At 44.6% G+C, this 23,470-nt stretch overlaps 1 protein-coding gene across 4 annotated transcripts in view; it reads right to left on the bottom strand.

Annotated features, from left to right (window-relative positions):
- tanc1b (tetratricopeptide repeat, ankyrin repeat and coiled-coil containing 1b) overlaps window positions 1–23,470 on the bottom strand; it is an 85,905-nt gene that overhangs the window by 18,990 nt on the left and 43,445 nt on the right. For 3 of the 4 annotated variants that reach the window (XM_086052168.1, XM_086052167.1, XM_086052166.1), the window contains 10 exons: window positions 21,945–22,081; window positions 18,759–18,948; window positions 17,298–17,621; window positions 7,911–8,033; window positions 7,477–7,758; window positions 7,227–7,381; window positions 5,693–5,924; window positions 5,393–5,559; window positions 1,978–2,585; window positions 8–116 (listed from right to left, as the gene is read on the bottom strand). In XM_086052168.1, the coding sequence (XP_085908294.1) occupies window positions 8–116; window positions 1,978–2,585; window positions 5,393–5,559; window positions 5,693–5,924; window positions 7,227–7,381; window positions 7,477–7,758; window positions 7,911–8,033; window positions 17,298–17,621; window positions 18,759–18,948; window positions 21,945–22,081 (2,327 nt within the window). Of the gene's footprint in view, window positions 1–7; window positions 117–1,977; window positions 2,586–5,392; window positions 5,560–5,692; window positions 5,925–7,226; window positions 7,382–7,476; window positions 7,759–7,910; window positions 8,034–10,002; window positions 10,133–17,297; window positions 17,622–18,758; window positions 18,949–21,944; window positions 22,082–23,470 lie in introns of those variants that run through there. The other variant, XM_086052169.1, reaches the window with a different exon arrangement.

Raw genomic sequence — 23,470 nt, forward strand, 5'->3', positions numbered from 1 at the left:
TTCTTACCTTGAAGATGTGTGCCTTAAGAATATGGTGTCCCAATTCCATGGTCTGTTGCCGATTCAGTTTCCCTTCTTGACGGGACAGCATGAACGCAATGAGAGCGTGACCGGTCCTGTGCAACACAATAGGGCAGTGTTTCGCAACTTCTATTGAGACAAGGCACCCATTTTTTACGTTAGGCAACTCTCACAGCACAACAGCAACCAATAACGTCACAAAAAGTAGGACTAGGCAAATATTGATGAAACACAAACTGACTCGCTCAATGTGAAATCTGGACCTCCTTAATTGAACAAAAAGCCGAACACTTTTTCTGTTGCATGAATAGCAACGGGTGGTTCGGAAAGTTAACTGGATCCTGTGCCATGTTGTGGTTGTCATTGTAGGGCTGGTCACTATACGTCGCTGGGCTGGATAGATGAACAAAGATGTATTTGTAATTATTAACTAATGCTATCAGACAAGACTCTCTCAGTAAACTAATAAATCTAATAGCATCATCCGTCGCTGCATTCAAAGAAGCACTTCATAAGGAGTGTGCCGTATCATTAATAGATGGAAGGCCCAGCGTTTCGTCTTGGAGTGTCATGAAAAGGACATGCATGATTGGAGATCACGTTGATTGGGTTAAAATTCTCTGTAGTCAGAGACACAGCCGCAGCATACCCGCTTTTATCTGCATATTCATCTCGTCTGCCAAGTCTCGAGCCTTTGTTTTAATGAATGATTAGAATTATGAAACTCTGCTCTGGTGGACTTAGGAATCTGCTCTTTGTGAGCGCAGATAATGCGCAAGACCCCGGGAGGGGAAAAAAAGCAAAAAGAACTGATATAATCTTGTTGTATTCAGTTTCTACAAAAGCCTTTTTTTTAATCTTTTGTTTCGGGGTTGAGTACAGATGTTATTTCTTATCACTGCTGTCAAGATTTTCATTTTACAGTTTTCATGTTACTATCAATCTCTTTGTTGTATTTTTTCTTAGAATAGTTTTTGTATAGAAATGCTTTTTTGGGGGGAGGAATTCAGTCACCTCATCACTGCACTTGCTTTCTAACAGACCTTGGTCTGTGTCGCGAATCAAAACGGAACTTTCAAGTTAGCTTCAGAGTCATACACTTCACATCGTTAGATGGTGGCAGCGAACTTCTTCACATCTGGCCAGCGGCAGTTCACAATTACCACACGGGTATCTCTTTTGTTATGTGCTGGTATTTTCTTTTTTTTTTTTTTTTTGTACAGGTGTTATGAGAAGTGGATGATGTCCATTGAACTAAAGCATGAAATATGGGTGAGTTTGGCATAAAAGGCAAAAAGATAATGATAGTTTAGCAATAGGGAAGTAAAAAAAACATGGCAAAAACCTTTTAATCATTTGAATTTTATCTTACTGTGGTATCACTGTATGTTCTTACACTGCAATATTGTAAAGCGTTATTTTTCGTCATTAAACACATTCCAAAAAATGTGTTTTCTGAGGAGACGGGAACAGATTAAAGGCATTTCTATTTATTTCAATGGGGCAAGTTGATTTGAGATGAGCGTGATTTGAGTTCTACGAAGTAATTCGAGTCCGCAACTCACATCTGCGCACCTGCCAAGTGACCCGTGCACACATACCAACTTACCCCAACAGAAAAATTGCAACCCCGGGTGATCTTATTGGTAAGCAGCATTTTGTGGTGCCACATACTGTATACATCCATCCATTCATTTTCTGAACCGCGTATCGTCACTCGGGTCGTATTTACTGAACCACAAAAACATGTTGCGATTGTCAAGGAAGAAACAGATTGCCCCTGTTGTTGTAGCTAAATTATAACATCCTCAGCATCTGCGATGATGTTGACCTGCGATTCAAATTTCCTTCACATAAAACTAGTTGCCGATTGTTGACCGCTTATGACAACTAGTTGCACAACCCCGCACCGTATTCCTTATTGGACGGCATCGTATTGGAAAGCAAAGGACAAACCTGGGGTCACAGAGGAAGTCGGTGCTCTCGCCGTCGGCCCTCCACACCAGCCACTCTCTGAAGGACGGGTGGCAAAACATGCGCGTCTTGTCACGCCGTCTGATGAGGAAACCCGACAGCAAATCCATGCGTTGCTGGAAGTCCTCCCAGGGCAGCTCCCCTTGGATGTCGCCGGCGTTGATGGCGTGGAACAGCTGCTCGTCGGTCATCGGGTGCAGGGAGGCCAGCGCCACGTTGAGGATGGGCAGCGAGCGCTCAAATGCCGAATTGGTCATGAACTTCATGTTGCACTGCAGCTGGTAGAGCTCGGCCAGCGAGACGGGAACCACCTTGTAGCTGGAGCTCTTGATCACCAGGTGGCCCCTCTCGAATAGATCCAGGGTGAGTTTGAGATACAGGTAGGAGCCCTGACTGCGGGAGATGAGGTGGCCGCTTAGCTTTCCCACCGTGACCGGGTCCGCTTTACCATTTAGGCTAATGTTGTTCATGATGTCCTTGCTGCCACTGACACGGTACTGGATGTACGCGTTGAGGTCGTTGCTTATCTCTTTATTGTCCGAAAAGTCGTCCAGAGAGATCTTGGAGAAAGGCAGAAGGCTGGTGATCTCCTATGGAACACAGGTAGTAAATAAAGACTTGAGTAACTATAAAAGCATGACATTAAATTCAAATGAAAATCATAAAACAGCCAGAGCACTTCTCCACGTTTTCAAATATTTATCATCTGCAAAATCAATAAGCGACTTGTGCACCTGAGGAGCGTTCCGGCCAAGCTTTTGCCACTGAAAATAAGACCGTTTCTGTATTATTTTCATTCTATCGCCAATGTGTGGATTCTTGGCAACCTTGGAGCATTTACCAGCCCATCATAACGCCGAGGCTGATGTACCCAAATCTCGTTATAAACAAACAAAAAGGACAAACCGACGCTGATGAAAACAAAAACCTCCTTAGCGAAAGTAATTGAATGCTTTCCTGTAGTTCAATCACATTCAGCATGACCAAACAGAAACAGACTTTTGGGCAGAAGACATCCTAAGGCTATGTGTAAAGAGTCAGACTTTTTTTTTTTTCCTTGCGCGTGATAAATATCAGAGGAGCAGTCTGCGAGCAAACACACTCAGCCTTCAGGCTCTTGGAGACACTAGCGACTGGATGAAATGTTGATATGAAGTAGGGATGCATCGATACCACTTTTTTGTAGTCGGAATACAAGTACAAGTACTTGAGGAGTCACCGATTCCAAGTACTGATACCGACTTTATAATTCCACAAATTTCACTTAAAAGTAGCATGTAATACAAGGTATTTTATTTACGTGGTAGCTGAGTCTGAACACTAGGGGTCACTATGTAAAATGAGTACGTAGCAAAGAGACAAAGAAGTATGCAATCTAAGAATATGGATGCCATGTTACCGCTGTATTTTAACAACACAATGAAGTCAGTGGAAAAAAAAAAAATACAAGACTACTTCTCGACAATTCCAAGAGGTCTAAAATAAAACTGACAGGAGAGCTTAAGTGTTACTTTATCACACTATCGCTTCTCTTTACTCAACATGCCACAGTGCAATGTGTCAACTGCCTGGCCCGGCAACGTCGGTTTCGAGAAATTCTTCTTCCATCACTGCCCGAGCGTAGTTCATCATCCGTTTGGCAGAGCATAATTTACAGTCCAGTAAACGTTCTGTCATCCATGTTTACCTTAAAGTAAATGTCAGGCTGGTGAAGTAGCGCAGGCGCTAGAGTAGCCGAGTATTTTTTGGAGCTTGAGTACAGTACAGACATACAGTATCAGCACATCGCTAATTTTACGTGAACCGTAATCAGAAGTGGCAGAAGACGGATGGGATGGCGTCATCGGGACGACTTGGGGACCTTCATATGCATGCCGGGCGGAGGTCTGAGCCACTGTCAACATTTCACTCTTTGTCGCGGGGATTGGTGGAATCGATGGACCCTAATCCTCCTCTCATCTGCCCGTCCGGGGCTGGAGTAACATTGCTCGGCGAGATAACGCTACTCTCATAAAACAAACCCGTGTGTAAACATGAAGGACTCACTCAGTCCTAATCCGCTGAATGGATGCAGTGCTGTTGAAACTACGAGTGGATGTCGCCAAGGACCGCCAGGCATCCTCTAGTTGAAGATTATATGTAGGTATACCCAAAAAAAAAAAAAAGTTTCTTTTTCAACAATAAGATAAGTCTTTTAATCGGCAAAAAATTAAGAGTGAGAAGGTTCAGTGACATTCCTTAATAATACTAAACTGATGGAAATAATAACACTATTGATAAGGACTTTTTTTTGTTTTGCAGAAGAACTGGATGGACAGAATCTGAAGAGCGCTCGTAGTCCGCATCGTTCATAACTAGCCTGTATTCCCGAGGAGTTTGTTGCACAAAGTACGACGCGGCTTATTAGAGTGACGCCGGCATACACCCAAACATGAATAAAGTCACAAGTCTCCATATCACAGCGATGAATGAGTGGGAAAATGCACTTTTCGGTAAATTGCAGTTTTGTTATTCAACTTTATTCCGAATACGGTGGCCAATATATGAGAAGGGGTGTTGTCATGACGACGTCTTTTCTTTTCTCTCGCTGGGTGACACACGTGTCACACGTCACATATCAAATACATTTATTTCCCACTCTGATTGCTGTAGTTAACAACCTTTTCTTCTTCTGATTGCTCTAGTAGTTGGCAGTGGCACTCAAGCGCCGGTACTTACTGCAGCTCAAAATGTCACATCATTATGGAATAGCAGCAGAGACATTTCAATGACATAAATATTCCCAAAAATCAATGTAAATCTATACATCATTTTTTTGGTTCTTTATTGTTAAATATTGTCGTAGACTATAATTATGTTTTGCAGAAGCTGTATTTAGCAATTTAAAAGAGATGGTGTTCACAGACGCTGTCCATCCACAATTGGTCTGCGAAGCAAGTGCAGATTGAAAATCGTTTTTGTAGAATATCGTCAAATTGTCGAGTTTTTTTAAAAAATATCGAGATATTTTTTTTTTGCCCATATCGCCCACACCTACTGCTGACAAAAAAAAAAACAAAAAAAAAAAACTACTTAGCAGGATACACATGGGAATGTCACAGCTTAATCCATGTAGTCATCCATTTCCATTCATCCTGAAGCCTCTCAACGCTGACTTGGGCAAAAGACAGACGACAGCCCGGAGTGGCAGACAACAATTCACACAACATTCGCACAATCGCTAAGTGGAAAGTGAAGCCAAGCTGCTTTTGCGCAGATGTCAGGAGAGTGAACCATTACAGCGTCAGTGACTCACAGTTTAATGATATGTTATACAATAGTTTCACTTTTTCCAAATCCTGCCCCAATGGCAAAAAAAGTCTGCCCCGTCCGATATTAGTCATGAGTTGTTCCTTACCAGCAAGCTGACACGGACAGTGACCACCAGTTTAAGCCAGGGAGGGAATTTGGTTATGATCTTGGCAATGAAGGAGGCAATGGTGTCTCCGTAGTCAGGTTTATGGAATTCAGCTTCGTTCAGTCCGTCTATCAAAATGATGAGATTCTCCTCTGGAATCTTCCGCTCTGGAAAGGCACAATAACAACGATTTAGGGCAGTGAGATGCGCAGTCAGATTTATAGAAATCAAGATCCATGATGTCACTTTGACAAAGGCCAAACCCGCCATATGGAAACTTAAAAACGGCAATGGTTTTACCTTTTCGAAGGTTGGCCAGCGGCTCAAGGACGCCCCTTCGGAAAGCGGCCATGGGGTCCTGGACGCAGGAGCGCAGACTTAGCATGCTCTGGAGGTGGGGCTCTTTCAGCAAGAGTTCCCGGTAGGAATTCAATTGGTGTGCTCGGCACAACAGGGCGGCGATGCTGTGCACAAACTCTGGGACCAAACAGGTGTATGTGTTGTCTGCTTGGCAGTAATGATAGGCCACCACCTGTAACACAACAAGATGGGGATGTCAGATGAAGGGTGCCATATTCACTACTGACTGGAAATCAATCCAGGGTGAAGCCTGGAAAATGTAGAGACCGATCACAAGTCTCAAATTGTGCTAGTGAGCACATCTCCTTTGCCGAGATCATCAAAGATGTTGGCAAGACGGCGTGATAATTGCCCAGGTGTGCCATAGGTTACTTGGCCGCAGTAAAAGGCCACTCTGATGCATGCAGAGGGTCGATTAAGTTAGCGGGCTGACCAAGAGATTTAGATCCGTGAGCAACACGGGAGAGGAATAGGCCTTTGTGTACTGAGAAAAAGTCTTACGCCCTGAAAAATAGGAGCAGGCAAAAATGTTTTGCTGTTATATTTTTGTTCAGTGTAATGTGGCTTTGCTTAAAACATTACCAGAGTTCATTGTCAAATTTTCATCACACAAGACATGGTAGTCTTTTGAAACCAATCTGATGTGAGAAAAATATCGGTCCAACTACCACAGAGCGCCTGATTACGGAACTGGAAAGTGCCTAATCACCTCAAATAAACTCAAAAAAAAAAAAAAAAAAAAAAAAACAATCCCAGGTGGACCTCTGATTCTGAGCAGGCCAAGGAAAGATTTAGAACTAGTAAAGAAGGAAGGGAGATGCCTGAGGGGGGCATAACACTGTCCTAATTATACTCCAACCTGGAGGAGCTGACACACTTTCAAGGTCAGCGGGTGGTGGGGGGAGTAAGTGACCTGTTCCTCTGTTGGATACATCTCAGTTGCTCGCTGATTAGTCATGCAACCTTGACCAGATTCTGGTGCAGCCACAGACGACTAATCCCAAACGAGCAAAGCAAAGCATCACAGTTTTACCCTAACCCTAAAACAAACCCTTTGTTAATATTTGTGCGTGACGGACTGGAATGCATTCATCGGATTGACATGATTTTTAATAGGAAATACCGCAAAGCAAAAATATCAACCAAACGATGGCTCGTAAAAATGACCAACCGGATGACAGACTACATGGCGCAAACCAAGCCCAGATCAAGGTTTACTGATCCCAAATGGATGAAACCCAACTCTGCTGACATGGCTAACGCATGCGCGCGGTCTTTAAGACAGCGGCTTTTTATTACAAGATGAAGGGTCCGAGGCACCACTCCAATAAAGCGGCTCACTATTGCCTCTTGAGGAACGGCAGCTTATTGTGGCTCTAACAAATGATTCCAATAACAACCCCCCCCCCCCTATTTGTACCTTGAACCCACAACGCCCCACCCCCCACCTCTCAGTACTTTAGCCAAGATGTACCTTTGCAGCCAGCCGTTTGACAGCCTCCTCCCTGCGGCGCTGCATTTCAGGCGTTCCGGGACAGCTATTGGTCCTCAATGTATTCGTCGCACTCGAGGGGGGAGTGGGCTGCGGGGGCTGGCTGAGAGGAAGTTCTGCGCTCGACCCAACGCCGCCTACGAGAGACAAACGGTCCTCTTCATTGCCCTTTTTCGTTCTGGCAATCATTATCTCACACTTTTACGGGAGTCATTGAAATGCTGTTTATTACTTTTCGGAGAGGCACCGGGACTGTTGGATGCAATCTGTCGCATGCGTCCGCCGTGGCAGCTCAGCGCGACCAGCCGGGAGATGATGGCCGTCTTCCCGTAACCCACGCTGCCCACGATCACGGCGCCGGGGCTCTCGGCGGACTCGCCGTCCTTCAAGACGTCTTCCAGCTCCTGGAAGAGCCAATCCCGGCCCACGAAGACGGAATCCATGGTGATGCTGGGCACCTCGAACAACAGCGGCTTGAGCATGATGTCCACCGGCTTATAGGGAGAGAAACGACCTGCGGGAAAGGTCAGGAAAAAGGGGGACATAGCATTAAAAACATTGTATTTTCCATTACCCGGAGAGGTTTCGAGTTGAAATTGGTTTCTAATCCAAGCTGGGTTTATCTCCCCAGATTGCATGAACACTACTAACACATATTGCAGTCACCTTTCGAGTCCTGAGGTGGCCTTCCCCCGGTATTGTGCCAGGGGAGGCGAATGGATGTCCGTAGCGGTGTGTTGCGCTGTTCATCGAGATAGCTCAGGTCTTCCAGTTTTGTGGAGCTGGTTGCTATTGATACAGAAGAAGGAAAAAAAAAAAGAGTGAAGAAAACACTCGGGTGCATCTTGATTTGGTTTATCGCAACTGTAAAGCACAAAAGTAGAGAAATAAACAATCCGGAATGTGGTTTAATAGCACATTTGGTGGGGATAAGGACACTTTTGTGGCTTGCTGGTGAGAGCGTGAACGGATAGCATTATGATGCGGCGCAACGTAGTTGACAGTATCCTCAAGTCAAACCTTAAAACTCTTTCGTCAACAGCAGACGCGACAATTGGAAGCTTTCTCTTCCATAAAGAGGGCGATTAAAATGAATTTTATGTTGTTTTCAAGTGTCTGCTGGTATCACTTCTGTCATTTGAATATTCTGTGAAATGAGATTTGCGATTTAGAGCGCTGAAAGAAAACATCCCCAGAAACCAGTCAAATGCGGGCATGGGAAATTGTGAACTTGATTTTATTTGGAGAAAAGAAGGACAAATGCAACGCTTGGCATGACAACAGAACTGTTTCTAACCCTATTTCCACACAAACACTCCATTTCATCCTTTCCCGGCGATTTTAATTTGAATGCAAATTCTTCCGTCTAAACTGGCTGTAAATGACACGTTCTCCACGTCAGCAGTCAAGTTACAAAGTTATTCCAGGTGATGTCACATAGAAGCAAGCTTCAAGATCCTAGATGGTCCTCTATGAGACTTGGGTGACACTTAGGACACAAAGAAGGGCAACAAAAGACTTCAGACAGTTTTATGAAGGAACAACGCCACATAAAGAGCAAACAAATCTCAGATCTTGGCCATTTGTTTAGCGCCCTCAGCAATGGCAAAGAGGCAACTTTTTTGGTACTTCTAAAACTGACAATTGTATGCTTTCCGGTATTTTGTCTTGATCTTGGAACTGATGTTTTGTTCATTTGAACTGTGTTTTCACAACGCGGAGTAACTGCACAGAGTGTGTGATGATGCCAACGTCTGGGACCGTTTTGCCCGTTGATGGAGCAGCTGGACGGCTACATTGCCTTTACGGTTAAGAATTACAGCATTGCTAGGGTATGATGAGTTTTCATTTGAATTAAAGAAATTGGGAGCTATGGAGATTGAGCGTGTGTATTTCTGGGAAAAAAATACCCGCAAATGTGTGGACAGAGCTTTAGCCTCCCGATAAGCGAGGCATACGGGCTGGGAGGGAGCTAACTGAGAGGCAACATGACTACAGGAAGACGACTCAAAAATAAATCTGACTAACGACCGTTCTGAATCCAAAAGACAGGCCAAGACACAAAATAGATAGTATGAACATGACCACGCCATGTTTCTCTGTATTTAACACAACCTTAGCATTTAGCCTAATTACGAGCATGTTTCCACACTTGACCTCATACGACCTTCCTGCTATCATATCCATGTATTGCGCATTAAATTTAGACTCGGCTAAAATAGTTGCCCCGAAGCTGCAAATTTACTCTGGCTTTCGTCTGCGTGATGAATGGTTGAGATCCGAATTCTTCTCTTCCTGTGTGCACGCGTTTGTGGACCTGGTTTTGGCCAGAGTCCTCCGCTTGTATATGGTGATTCTATCTGTTATATTCTATCTGTTGCAAGCATTTGTACAGTTCATTTTTTTTTTTTTTATGTTACACATCATGAACCTCTCTGGGTTGCAGGATGTCAAAATCTGAACATCTGCTATCTCATTCTTAGCCTGTGTTTTTAAAATTACAATCAGAATCGGTGTTAGCTAGTCAGAGTGTTAGCTAGTCAGCCACAGCGTGTGCAGAGCAAGTTGGCTTAGCGCCTAGCAAGCACTCGGGTAGTTCCAGAGCGGTTGGAAAAGCAGGATGGGTGACAGTTAGATTTGGACACTTTTTTTTTTCTTTGTGAACCAGCTGGTTAAAAATTGTTGCGTGATCAGACATGGTGAAGCCATTTCAACAAATTTTTTACAGTATACCGCTAATAGCGCGCAAGCCACGTACCCAATGGGAACTATCATCCGACGATGACCGAGACATCTTAAAAAGGTCGCCTCTGTTCAGTCGCAAGGTTCCTTCAACACAAGTTCAGTCAGATTTACAACTTTATCCGTAACTGGTCTGAATGATAAAATTGCTGAGTGTGCACCACATATCTTTTCCCGCTTTGATCGGGGCCAGAGTACCAATCGCAGAGGATGGAGCGTGAGGGAGAACTTTTTGGCCGATATGTTAAGCTAGCTAAAAAAAAAAAAAAAACATCTCTAAAAACCCTCATCTCAACACTGACCTCTCGTTTCTCGGCTTCTCTTTCCCCACAAACGGAGGTTATATTACCTTTGCCTTATACGAGTGTGGAGGGAAATCATTTCTAGCGAGCCGCAGAAATGTTGCAGATGACTGCTAAAGAGCCCAATGCTCTCCCTCAGCACGTTGCGCAGATCAGACCGCAGACCATATGTAAATCAAACCACAATCAGTCCAATGCCAAAGACGTCACACTGAGTCATAATTCAAAAGACTGTCAATGTAATACTCTGGGAATGTATTTGAAGCATTATGGCTCCCAAATTAAACATAAGGTACTTGGTCGCCGAACTAAAATCCGCAGGTGAGCAACATGGCAAGCCAGTGATTCTGTGTGAGTGCATTCATGTCGATTCATATCTCAAGGCCTGCCTCCTATTGGCTCTTCATTGCTGAATAATGCGATCGCCATGGTGACACGTGCTCAGTCCTGTTGAAGGGCAGAATCAAAACCAGCCAACGCTCTACTTTATCGGAGCCAGTCGAGACTAGAGACCGTCGCAAATGCTCAACTCTTCCCTTTTTCAGTCTGTGGCGACTTTGATGGAAAGTTGAAAAAAAAAACAAAAACAAAAAAAAGGACAAAAGCCCTCTTTGGTGAGATTTCCTCTCTTTGTCTAGTCAAGAACAGCAGCCACCATTCATACAATCTGAACAAACGAAATTCAGAGCAAATCGCGACTTACATCAGAAGCAGGAGCGGTGCAAATTTGAGAGAAAACCTCCCCCCGCCCCCAGCATCGAGTAGGCCCGTTGCAAGTGGGGCGCAGCTCCTTAGCTAAGTCTCTGGAGAGGGCTCCCAGTGGATGAGCTCACTGAGGCCACAAAAGCAATTGCTGTGCCCCACTGCCCCCCATGCAGGCACACTGACAGCATTCAGCTGCCGAGCGGAACGCTCGGCTGCCCTCACTCTCTCACTGGCGGTCGCTAAATGACTGTGACGCTGTGCGGAAGAGTGTCACCGTGCCAGCCCTCAGCAGCAGCAGCATGCATGTATTGTACTTTTCTACACTGTTCCACGGGCAGTGCGGGGAGGCTGCGGCAGAGGGTGATCTGCGGGATGTACTGATGGGGAAAAAAATCAAAAATCAAAATGGAAAAAAAAAAACAAAAAACAAGAACTCTGTTTTCCAGTGTTTGATTTCGGTTTGAAAGTGTGGAATCGATCAATGTCCTGGCAGGAGTCGGTCGGGTAAGGTTTAGAGAGAGGCTTATGAAAGAAGAGCGGGTGGGACAATTAGAAGGACACACAAGTTAAGGGTGCAAAGCAGGACGCATGGCCAATACTGACTATTAGAGGAGCTTTGCTCACTCTTCAGGGAAAAAAGCAGGAACCTGACTTTTACTTGCTCTTTATGAAAAGACGCATTCGGCATGATCATTTTTCCATTTTGCAATCCGGCCGGTAATCTTCCTTGTTAAGCGCAATTTTTTACAGGCCCAAAAAAACCCCCATTGAAAGACACTTTTGATAAATTCCGGCCTGTGTCTGCAGGGCATCAGCAGTTTGGATTAGTACTCAGGCACACAAGTCGTCTTCTTTTTGCTATGGAACCACATTGAGACACCGTTTTTTATTATAGAGCCGTATTGTGATGAGATTCAAGGAAGGCGTAAAGAGCAATAAATTAACATCCAGCCTCCAGCGATGACTGCTGACGTATAATTACTGCATCTCGATTCAATGCAGTGGTTGTGCAATTTGGAGTTCGACCAACGCATCCCTTCAGTTATTCTCGCTAGAGCCGTGGGTGAATTTTAAATTTTCATTCATTTTGGACTCCACTGTACAGTAGGTACATGTCCTCCACTGCGTCGACAGACGTGTGTATTTTGTTGTGATTTTCGCCAAAGGCTCCCATAGCCCCCGCAGGTTGTTGGTGTGAGGCAAGTAGTGTTAATTTTAAAGCAATTTAGAGCCTTCAATGAACCTAAAATGCATGTATTTTTCCAATGTGGGAAGAAACCAAGGCACCCGAAGAACAGGCAAACTCCACACAAGAATGCTGGCGCCCGGCCGGCTTTGAACCCCAAACCTCAGAACTGGGAGGCGGAGGTGCAAATCCGACACTTATAGTAGAATACAGCATGTGTAAGTCAACACGGAGGAGACATTTCACCGTCTGCATTTATTTATCTTTTTATTTTTGGAATATGTTTTCTATTTTCTTGTACTTGCTTTTTTTTCGAATTGGCTTTTATAATATGCTGGTGTAAACAACATATTTTCCCCACCGGTGGATCAATAAAATGTCAGCTCTGTTTTTGTACACGGGGTAGCTCCTCGCCAGTTATTAAACCAGTGGGTACCGTCAATCGGACTTTAACTAGGCTCTACTGTGACAGCGGTTAGTCGACAATGCGCCCCTTTAAGAGCCCCGGCTGCAGTGACATACAGACACAAAGAATTCTTGGAGAAAAGGACATTTCATCAGACGTCACCGTGACCTTTTTTGGAGAGCCGGGACTTTTTTTTCGTGTCTCAGTCAATCCACGAAGTCCATGACAACGGCAATCCATCACAACACGCTTACGATAAAGGCCTCTGTCTTTAAACAAGGTGACACTGTTTGAGACGACAACATTCGTGGTCAGAGCCGAATTCAAATACTTGAGTCGTGCTTCAGCAGCTTGACTCGATTAAGGCGCGATGTCCTTACATACGCCACATATCAGGTGAAGATGACTTCAGTCCTTCTAATAAAACACAGATGTGAGCTGCAATCAAATGCTCCTACAGATGCCACACATGCAAACGCTTCGAAAATACGTATTCGCGACCTTGCTTGTCAATAAGGAGCGGACGAAGAGATGACGCAGCCTGACAAACGCTTGTGGCTTGACATATACAATGTAGAAAAGAGCAGACCTTGGAAAGGAAGAAAAAGCAAAATGGAGTGAGCTCGACCTCATCCTGGGCAAGACCGCAAAGAACCGCTGAACACCACAGATGAACTGGACCGCCGTTGCACGGCCACTCTGACCCCTTATACTCCAGAGACTTTAACTGCAAGCAGCTCGCATTTAAATATGGGATTCCAGTGGCAAAAACAACAACAATATGGATTCTTGGCTCTATAATCCCTTTACAAAAAGGCTTTAGTCAAATATGTAATTCTAAGTACCTAAAGTATAATTAAGAGAACGGTCAACAGAGAATCGAGGACAGGAAACTCAATAATGGTCAGCAATGTAAAAACAAACAGACTGCTTTTTTTTGGTTTTTGTTTTTTGTTAAATCTTCAAGTATCTTATTTTAATTTGTAATGAGCAGTATCGATTGGATCTCGGCAACCGCTGAAAATGAGAAGCACCTGTGTGTCCAGCTATAAACAAAACAGCCCATATGTTACTGATTAATAATGCAAGTCATAATCCTCTGCAAGACAGCTTTTGGGCATGCAGATTTTACACACTAGTGAAGTTTCGTTCCGCAAACAATACCGGATAAATGGCTTTAGCGAAATTGCTCAGAAGGTGTCCGGAATATTTGAAATTTTGCGTTAGTTCTACAGACGCAGTTTATGACGACCATGGCTATATTTTAGTGATCCAAGGAATCAAGTGTAGAGAAAATTTTATATTAGAACCCAGTTCAGCCTGTTCCCGTACCTTCAATAGTGAATTACAATACTTGGGACTAATTCGATTATTCAAGAGCAACTCCAGTTAGTCTGATCATGAACAACAGCGAAAGGTGGAGGTGTGAAACTTTCCCCCTTGAGACCCCGCCCACCCCCGAATCTTATCATGCTGTTTTCTGTCTAATCAATTGCCTGTGTCTTCCTGCATTATGTGTAATGGTCTGAACCATTTACATGTAGGACGGGATAAAACTAAGTGTTTGAAACCCCCTCTTGGCCAGAAACAGTATTTGAGTTGCTGCGGGTCTCCATGTCGGATTAACCGACCTCTTTACAAAGATAATCAACTGCGTAAATTACTTTGTCTTCAAGTATTTATCGCAGGTTTTGTCAATCGAAACGCCTGATTTCTTCCGCAACACACGACTCCAAGATTGTTCTTCTCAAACGGATAATCTAATCGAGTGAATAGGTTCTGCCAGGCAGAAGGCGAGATGTGAGGATTGAGACCAGAGACCACAGGTGCTGGCACTTACCGAGTGGAAATGAAAGTGTTTCATCATGCTCAGCATGATCACCGATGATAAAAATTCATAAAACTGTCTGCACAACTGCACAAGGACAAAAAAAAAAAAAACCTTCTGGGAACGGTATGCCTCAAAGTTCAACTTGGGACATGATCGATGATGTCTTGAGCTCGGTATGCATTTCATGAACTGAACTCAAGTAATTAGATTTTTGGGGGGGTAATGCTATTGTTTATTAGCATAATGATAATACATCTACGTAACCGCAAGATCGGAAAGAATACCGATTTTATACCTTCATATTCGCGGAAGCTCTTCTCTAAATTCCTGGACGGTGTAACAAAGACGATGTATGTATGTGGTGTGTAGTTTGGGCAAACGTGCGTGTAGAATAACGCTTTTTTTTTTTTTTTATAACGGAAAAGACCGAGCCGCATTCTGTCACCTTGTGAGCGCATTGCTTTACGATAAAAATGCTCAATAATAACTCCAAATTTTCCCAACAGAAACTTAATACAGCAGATAGTAATTGTGTTGAAATGAAGCCGTCTTCCCATGTCCTTGATTTCCTCCCTAAGGGCTTTGTCACACAGCGTAAAATTCGAGGTGTGAATTTTGAAGGTACCCCAGAGGGCAATGCTGCATAACTATGACATCAGCCCATAAACTCTCCGCACACACACACTCAGAGCCACACACGTGAGCAGTCGGACGTTTCCCGGCCTGCTCGTTTTACGAGCTTGTATGTGTCCGCGCCGTTCTTATTAATGTCAAGAAGACATGTAAAAAGGTTCAGGACTCTTGGGACCACAAACAAAAGTGAGTCAAGGACAACCTTATAATTGCGACGTGGGCGCAGATTCACACAGTGATACGCGGAACAAAATATGCTGCAAAAAAAAAAAACGTGTGCAAAAGGTCCACCGAATAAAGGCTGCGTTTCCAGGAAATGTATGTTATTTTTTTGAGTCTAACTTTTCACTGGCGCCTCGGGCGGCCTGCTGTCATATTTAGCATGTGCAGCCGGTTCCTCGTGTGGATTAAGATGACCAGTGTGATATTTTATGTAGGGCTGCAGACTAGCCTGCAGCAGTCCCATAATTCACTTACTTACAGAATCAAACAATTATTCTACAGTCAAGACAGAATAACTTCTCAGAGGGTGGCCACGGCTGGACTGCCCCTTCTCTTTTGACGCTAAGCTAAACCACGACCGCCTCGGACCACTTGATCTCTACGGGCTCCAGATATCCATACATGAGTTGGGGCTTTTTAAAATGGGGTAAAAAAAAAAAAAAAAAAAAAAAGCAAACAAAACCCCAAGGTCAAACGCAGCAACAACAAAAATAGAGGGGAGCGGCAGGAGAGACCACCGGTGACTGAAGACGGGTGAGAGTGAGGCGCAAGGGCGGTAGCGAGGAATATCAACTGTCACAGCTGTGTGGATATGGAGCACTCGGCCGTAAAAGGGACCGTTCCGAGGCTGGAATGCAGAACAGATCAGTCACACAGTGGCTTGCAAAGTCAGTCAAGGAACAACACACGACAGATGCATAATCCTTATATTGCACTAGCGGCCTATACCGCGACCTCCTCATTGCCTTAACATCTGCACGTCTGCTTTTTCTGTCCTGTCGCCTCTGCCGACACAAGACGTTGCGACGTACTTCCGTTTCAGCCACTTGTCATATCGCAGCTACGCTTGAACGCACCCACGAGACCAGCGCGGCTTCGCTGCCAACATGAGCAAGGTTATTAGGCTACTGGGTCTCATGTCGGGCATATCGTTTTAACCAAGCGGTATGTTTCCGTTATGGGCGCGTCTATTATGCAGCGAGCACCCGCTACATTGTGGTTCATCGTTCACGCCCCTGCAATATTGCTGTTTTTTAAGCGATGGGTTCATGTGGGTCATTACAGTATACAAATCTGAATTTAGAATTGCGCGCGTTCATCAACATAAAAGATGACAAACAGCCCTTCAGTGTATCGATACAGAGTCAATATCACCATTTGAGGCCATTGAGACGTCTACATTTCAGCCCAAATGCTTTTTAAGTGGATTTTGTTTTTGTTGCTCTTAAAGCGGGAGTCAACGCAAACTTTTTTTTTCACGAATATGTTCTATGCCTGCCCACTAGTTGAAACAGGGCACTCTGATAAATATTGCGTGTGTGGAATAAATGTTAATTCACTCTTTTTTAGCCATCTCTGGGGGGGCCATTTTTTTCTTCTGTCGACAGATTCAGAAAACAGGTCAGCCGCGATTGGTCGTAGTGGGCAGTTGTGATGTCATTTTCAGTCGACAGACGACAAAATGGCCGCCCCCAGAGATGGCTAAAACGAGTGGATTAACACTTATTCCACAAACGCAATATTAATCAGAATGCCGTATTTCAACTAGTGGGCCTGCTGGGAACATATTCTTGAAAAAAAATATGTTTGTGTTGACTTCCGCTTTAAGTGTGATTTAATAAGTTTGAATCTGGAGGAAGGGCTAAAAAAAAAAAAAAAAACGGTTCACCGTGAAGTGTAACGCAATATTGGACGTTGTTCACTCGACATTCTCGGATGATTAGGCAAGAGACAAAGAATCGTCATGTCGATGTTTCAACAGAACATACAAGTGGAAGGGGCTTGCGCTTAATTATGACAGAGGGATGGATTTATGACAGCTATATCTTCTTTGTTGAATTTATTGGCAAGTAACTCGCCGTCACGCGGCTATGTTGTCAGACTACAAACATGGCTGGCATCACCATCCTGATGGAGATTTACTGATCTCAACCGTATTGTAGCGAACTGAACTCAACCGTAACATTTGGTGGGAAGTCATACATTTGATGGTGGCTCCAAATGAGAAAAGTGGAGAGCGTTTTACCTGCAACAGAGTTGGGCCTGGGCATCATCAGAAGAGAGGATGCTTGTTGAACGTATTGATTCGGAACCTCAGACGTGTGGCAGGATGCTTGCGGAGGTCCCGCTGCCGCTGCCGCGCTGCCATGCTGCTGCTCTGTCCTGGTCGCGTTATCGGCCGGCGTGGCCGAAGCACCGTTGGAGTCTTCCTCCTCCACAGGGGAGCAGGTGTCAGCCCGCATAGTCTGCGCCAGGCCATGGCGACCGTTGCCTCTCAGGCTGCCATCCTTGCTCCACTCCAAGCTCGAGCCGCTGCGATCGTCATTCTCTGAGGAACTGGTGATGGTGGCTAGGATCAGACAGATGGAGGGAAAGATTTTGTGAACGTGCAACATGTTGGTTTTTACGCTAACAAAGTGGAACATTCATTTCGGATTTGTAGATTTTGTATTTGCTGGGCCGGGAAAACTACGACCACATCACCGCTCCCACTGGCTTGTCAGCTCGAGTTGATCGTCTCTCTTGTACTTTAATCAATAAAAAAAAAAAAAAAAAGGACCAAAATGACGGTATACTTCAAAGTCTCTAATTCCACCAAGGAGCTTTAACATACTAAAGTCGGATTAATGTTCTGAAATTCAGAGTCTGAGTAAAGCATCAAAAGGGTAAGAACCGGTAATCGGCAGAATCAAAAATCTGACGACTGGAAACAACCTACCTTTGTTTTGTTTTTTCGCCCCCCCCCCCCCATGTTCTGCTCGCGTTATGGAGATGAATAGGATGTTGTTCATAAATGTCATAAAAATCCTCTCACAAGATTTTGCAAAAAGATGAAGAAGCTCCATGCACACACACTATAAATGTTACCCGACAGCATGTCTCCTCCTGGCCAGTTGCCATGACTGGTGTGCATTATATGGCGGTCTCCATAAATTATTTATCAGCCTGCTATGAATTGCTCAGGGGAGACAGGATGACAGACTCATGCTAATTGTGCTCTTTGAAGACTGTGTCGACGCCGCCAAGTATTGAAAATCCAAACGGTCGTGTTATGCCGTATGGCTTTGTTTGTTCTGCCGGACCATCGCGCCCTTTGTTCCGTTGAGCTTAGTTAGGCGGGTACTAGGCATCCCAGTCACGTGGGCCTCAAGTTTGCTCGTGATTCATCCACCTTAATAATCAACATGTACTTTCAAAATCAATGAAACGCCAACGGAGCGGACTGAAAGCAGACTGATAAACACAAGTAACATCTCTGTGGATGCACTTGCACTGCATGAAAATAAGAGAGAAAGGGCAAGCGACCGCCTGAAATGATTAGTTTGAAATCTGCAACACAAATCAATGACAAGGAAGACTTTGCTGTCATTGCTTATTGCTATGTAAGGAACCATTTATTTTTTTTCTTCCAGTCTGTCTTCTGAGCGAGTTTCATGAATTTCATGGCTCTCGCGGTCTAATATCGAACAAATGGAGCTTCTCTCACCTATGATTCCGCTGTCCTTACTCTCCAGTGTGGAGCTCGGGCTGGTGATGGTCCCGCACGGGCTGGCGCGGCTGAGTGGGGGTCGGCTTGCGGTGCTGTTGAGTGTGGAACACGGGCTGTCCGTGCAGGGTGACGCGGTGCTGCTGGTCAGCGTGGAGCAGGGGCTGATACCCTGGTTTGTCACGGAGCACTGGGGAGGAGAGAAAGGGAACGTGTTCAACAAATTCACTTACAAGGGGCGATGACGTATCGGAGCATTTTTTTTTTACAAACGCCCAAGCGTCCCCACAAATTGCCCAACTTTGTGGAGCAAGATGGGCTAAGTGTTAACAGAGTCATCACCCCAAATATGATCTGTTGACTCAAGGCGAGCAGGTGAGTGGAGATGTGAGACGGAAAGAGGAACTGCAGCATTAATAGATAAAAAAAATTGAAAGAAAAAAGCTTCGCATGCAGCTTTGAGACAGGGCTAACCCATAACTAAAACTTTTGGTGACTGAGTATATGCAGCCCCAAGCAGCAGTGGAGGATGCAGCATACGATTTGGTGCAGAAGAAAATGAACGGGGCGGCACTTATACAGTATACGGAGAGAGGGTGGAGATATTTTACGACAGACGAAAAGTCCCGTTAAAACAATACAGCTGTAGAAGGGAAAAGTTGCTCAGTGCTTTGCTGCTAAAAACATGGAGTTGCGCTACCACGGGATGAACCGAAATATTTGTATGAAAAAGCACTCCTAGGCGATGAATACATCCAATCAAAAAGTGTCGCAGTTACTTATACATCAGGACTTTGAGGGGAAAATAAAAAAGTAACCCTTCACATTTTCATCAACACTAGAAAGAGTTAACATTTTTGGGCCCCATATGGAAATCTGTTACAACCACACAAAACCTGAACATGATCCAAATAAAACTTTGAGATGAGAGAACATCGCTTGAGCAGATACAAATGCATCCCCCCCCCCCAAAGCCCCACCCTGCAAGTTCCACTGGTGGGAGACAAAAATATAAAACCAATCAAGGTTTTGGTGAATCATTCCACAGCTGCTAAAGCTCAACTAATAAGCACTGTCAGTCAAAACCCAATTTGGAAGCTAAATTGAGGACATGATGAGTGGCGAATGATAATAACGGTGAATAATGAAGTTCATTACTGATTGAGATCATGCAAGAACACACAAACCGCTCGACAAAGGACGACGCACTCGTGTGCCTGGGTGAAGCAAAATACAGCCTGCGAGAACTTCGCGTTTGGAAAAATATCTGCTTTGTAGGACAAATGGCACGTTGCCCGGGCCACTGTGCGTGTGTGACAACCGTACAGCAGCTGCATGACAACCATAACAATCTGAATCCGTGCGGGTTATCCAGTTCAACCGTTGCCTTTGACAAGTATTCTAAATCGACGCAAAACACTCGATGCTCGGGAGGGGCGTCCTCGCCGCAAACACATTTGGAATTGCGCAACCTTCCGCATCCGTCCATCCATTTTCGGTCGCGCTTGTCCTCATAAAGGTCGCGGGTGAGCCGGAGCCGATCGCAGCTGACTTTGGCCTGGCCGCTTGCTGGCACAACACGACATTGATTTCTCAACCTAATCTGAAAGGGGAAGAATTGCGTTTGCGGGTAGCTTTGGTACCTTCGATCGGTGCGTCTCACGCTTTTTAGACCAAGTGCCATTTTTTTTAAAAACATGCAACGTAGCATGTCAAGTAGATAAGATGATAAAGTAATACACCTTCAAAAGACACACCACAAACAATGACCGTTCTATTTTTCCGCAGCTATTGCTGTACGTCGTACGTTTCATGAAAGTTTGATCTTTCGAATGACCCGCTCAACGATCAAACAAGTCCCAACACGTTTTTTTTTCAAGCGTGGATTCAACTCAACCTCCCTTCTCTTGACGTCAACTAGTCGAGACGGGACCAACCTCTCGCTGGTTGCAATCAAGTACTGCTGCTCAAACCATTCAGTTTGTGAGTCAAGGTCTGTTCAAACGTAGCAGCAGTCACTGCCACTCTGAGTCCAACTTGATTGTTAAACTAATCATCGGAACAGAGGATTACATGCTGTATATTTCAACCAACCACACGGCTTTGCTTTTGGCAAACAAGTCTGTTTAGCATAAAGCTAACGAACAATGCCAAACGCCGCAGACGGGCCGATGAATAGCATTTGTGTCGCAGTGTTATAACACTATAAGCAACAGATATTAGTACCCAAATGTTGGCTTGGCACGTGTAGAAGGGAATAAAAGAACACTCACAGGCATATATTCTTTATCCTCGGTGAAAAATGACTGCTACTACTGCAGCTTACTGAGGATTGAATGTCTCCGTACTGCCACCAGGTGGCTAAGGCGTACACAGCATAATGTCATATGCTTATAATGTTATATTTTTTAAATTATTACAGAGACCTACTTTTGGGGAGGCTGTAACAAATGAATTAGTCGCATCTCAAGTTACTACTTTACCTGTTAAAAAGTCTCGGCGCTGTTTTAAAAAATACGACGCTCTCGCTGGTCGCTTAGAGTTTCTATGTTTCTTCAACAGACAATCTGTCGGTTACATTTTCAAAATCTCCGCCGACTCTTAGTTTTTGCCCAAAAAGTTGACACATGACTTCTGTAAAGCTCTTTCCCGCTTCAAATATTGTCCGCACCGTTGCTAAAGACACCAAACAGGGAGTATCATGCTGGACTTTGCTTCTCACACAACTCTTAATTAGCGAAGCCAAACAAACTGAAGCTCATGACCACCAACGTAACTCTATTTCTGGACTCGGGCTGAGACACTGTTGTTGCATACTCAAGAGCCCCCTGGGACAGCACTCAAGTTACTGACACACGCAGAACACTAAAAAGCCGGGACTGAAATAAATCTATATGCAGCAATCTCAAACATTTGTTTGCTGGAGCGGACAAAAGTCAAGAGGAGCCACTTACATTCCCATCAAAAGATAATACAAAGCGGGGTTAAAAGGAATGAAGTGGCCCAAAAAAAAAAAAAATCCTCAGAAAAACCACTGCCACAAGTCCTCTCTCCTCCTCTGTCACCCTCTTTTTCACTCGCTCTGCATCTCTCGCATTCTATCTGTCTATCTATCCCTGCGCCGCAGCAGCGGACGCAGCTGCTGCTCGAACCAGCGGGGAGGAGTTGGAGAAAAAAACCAAATACCTTCTTTTCATTCTTGTCATCCATAGGTATGCGCGCCGAACCCGGGATGCCTTCTCCCAGTAAGAAGCCCAGCCTTGTCATCAGTTCCTGGGTGGCGGGGGAGGGGGAGGAGCTTGGCTGTTTCTCCACTTGCCGCTCTACAGAACGAGGGGTGAGAGAGAGACAGAGAGAGAGAGAGAGAGAGAGAAAGAGAAAGAGAAAAAAGAGAGAGAGAGAGAGAGAGAGAGAAAAAGATAGAGAGAGACTCAATGTTAGCACGACTCTCACCGGGACACTCTGCCTGCCACGCTCCCGTGAGTGCCGCTGCCAAATGCTGTGCTCTGCACCATCCAGCTGCTGATTAGGTGCTGCACACCCTGAGAGGGAGGACAAGCACTGGAGTCTATGCGTGACGGTAACTGTGTGTGTGTGTGTTTGCTTTCCAGGGCTTTCTGCTTGTTTACAGCGCTCACGCATAGAACCTCTGAATATCAATGAGTGGACATAGGTTTGCTGTAACACAGCAAACTGTTTGTGTGTGTGCGTTTCCCCCACTGCTATTTCAAGCTATTTGCCCCGAAAATAATAGTTTCGAAACCAGCTTGATGGTACACCTAATGCATTTCCAAAATAGAGCGTCGACTGTGGACCCGCCAATCTCCACAAGCTGACCCCAGAACTGTGAGGCAGAATGAACCAGTAATATTACCCGAATCTAATTTCTTTTCACTGTCACGCAAATCCAACATTAAATCAACCATGAATGTAATACCAAACATTTCAGCGGGTGCACTTTTTTGAGACCTTACGAGTAAAAGTACTTACTAGGGATGTAGCGATTCACTCAAGCCCCGATTCGATTTTCAGTTCGGATTTTCTATTCGATTCGATTTTTAAAAAACTGCTACCATGCTTGTCTCTGTGCACTAGTGTAGTTCTGCAGCCATCCACAAACACAATACGCATTGATATTTGGCGCAAAAGCATCATTTGATGCATCTGGAATGAAAAAAAACGTTTCAAGACATCATTTTCTAGATGAAGTTAATCGATTTTTCGATTAATCGGGGCGGATCGATTTTAAATCTATTTTCGATTCATCGTTACATCCCTAGTACTTATATTTAAGAACTCGCCGATACTTGATAATGCAAATACAACTTGCAACTGTGATGAAAATGTGTCAAATATTGTTCAATAACTCTTGAGCAAGGCATGAGTTTCACTCCAACATAACACTGATCAGAGCAATGGTCACCAACACGGTGTCCGCAGGCACCCATTGCATGTTTTTGTAACAGTCTTGCCATACACTTCACTTCAACGGGGCCTTCAACGGGGCCTTGAACACACGGCACATCCATTATGTGTTGTCTCGGTCAGAACACTAGGGGGCACTCATTAAAAGGAACACATAAATAAGAGATGAAGAAGAAATAAGAGACAAGGAAGAATGTCGAGTCTGGTGGGTATCCAAGACGGACTACAGATGTCATGTTACCTCGGTGTGTCGACTACAGCATCAAATAAAAGGAATACAAGACTGT

This window comes from Filicampus tigris, chromosome 14, assembly GCF_054856515.1.
Source record: "Filicampus tigris isolate MCC_2025a chromosome 14, RoL_Ftig_1.0, whole genome shotgun sequence".
Classification (NCBI taxonomy): domain Eukaryota; kingdom Metazoa; phylum Chordata; class Actinopteri; order Syngnathiformes; family Syngnathidae; genus Filicampus; species Filicampus tigris.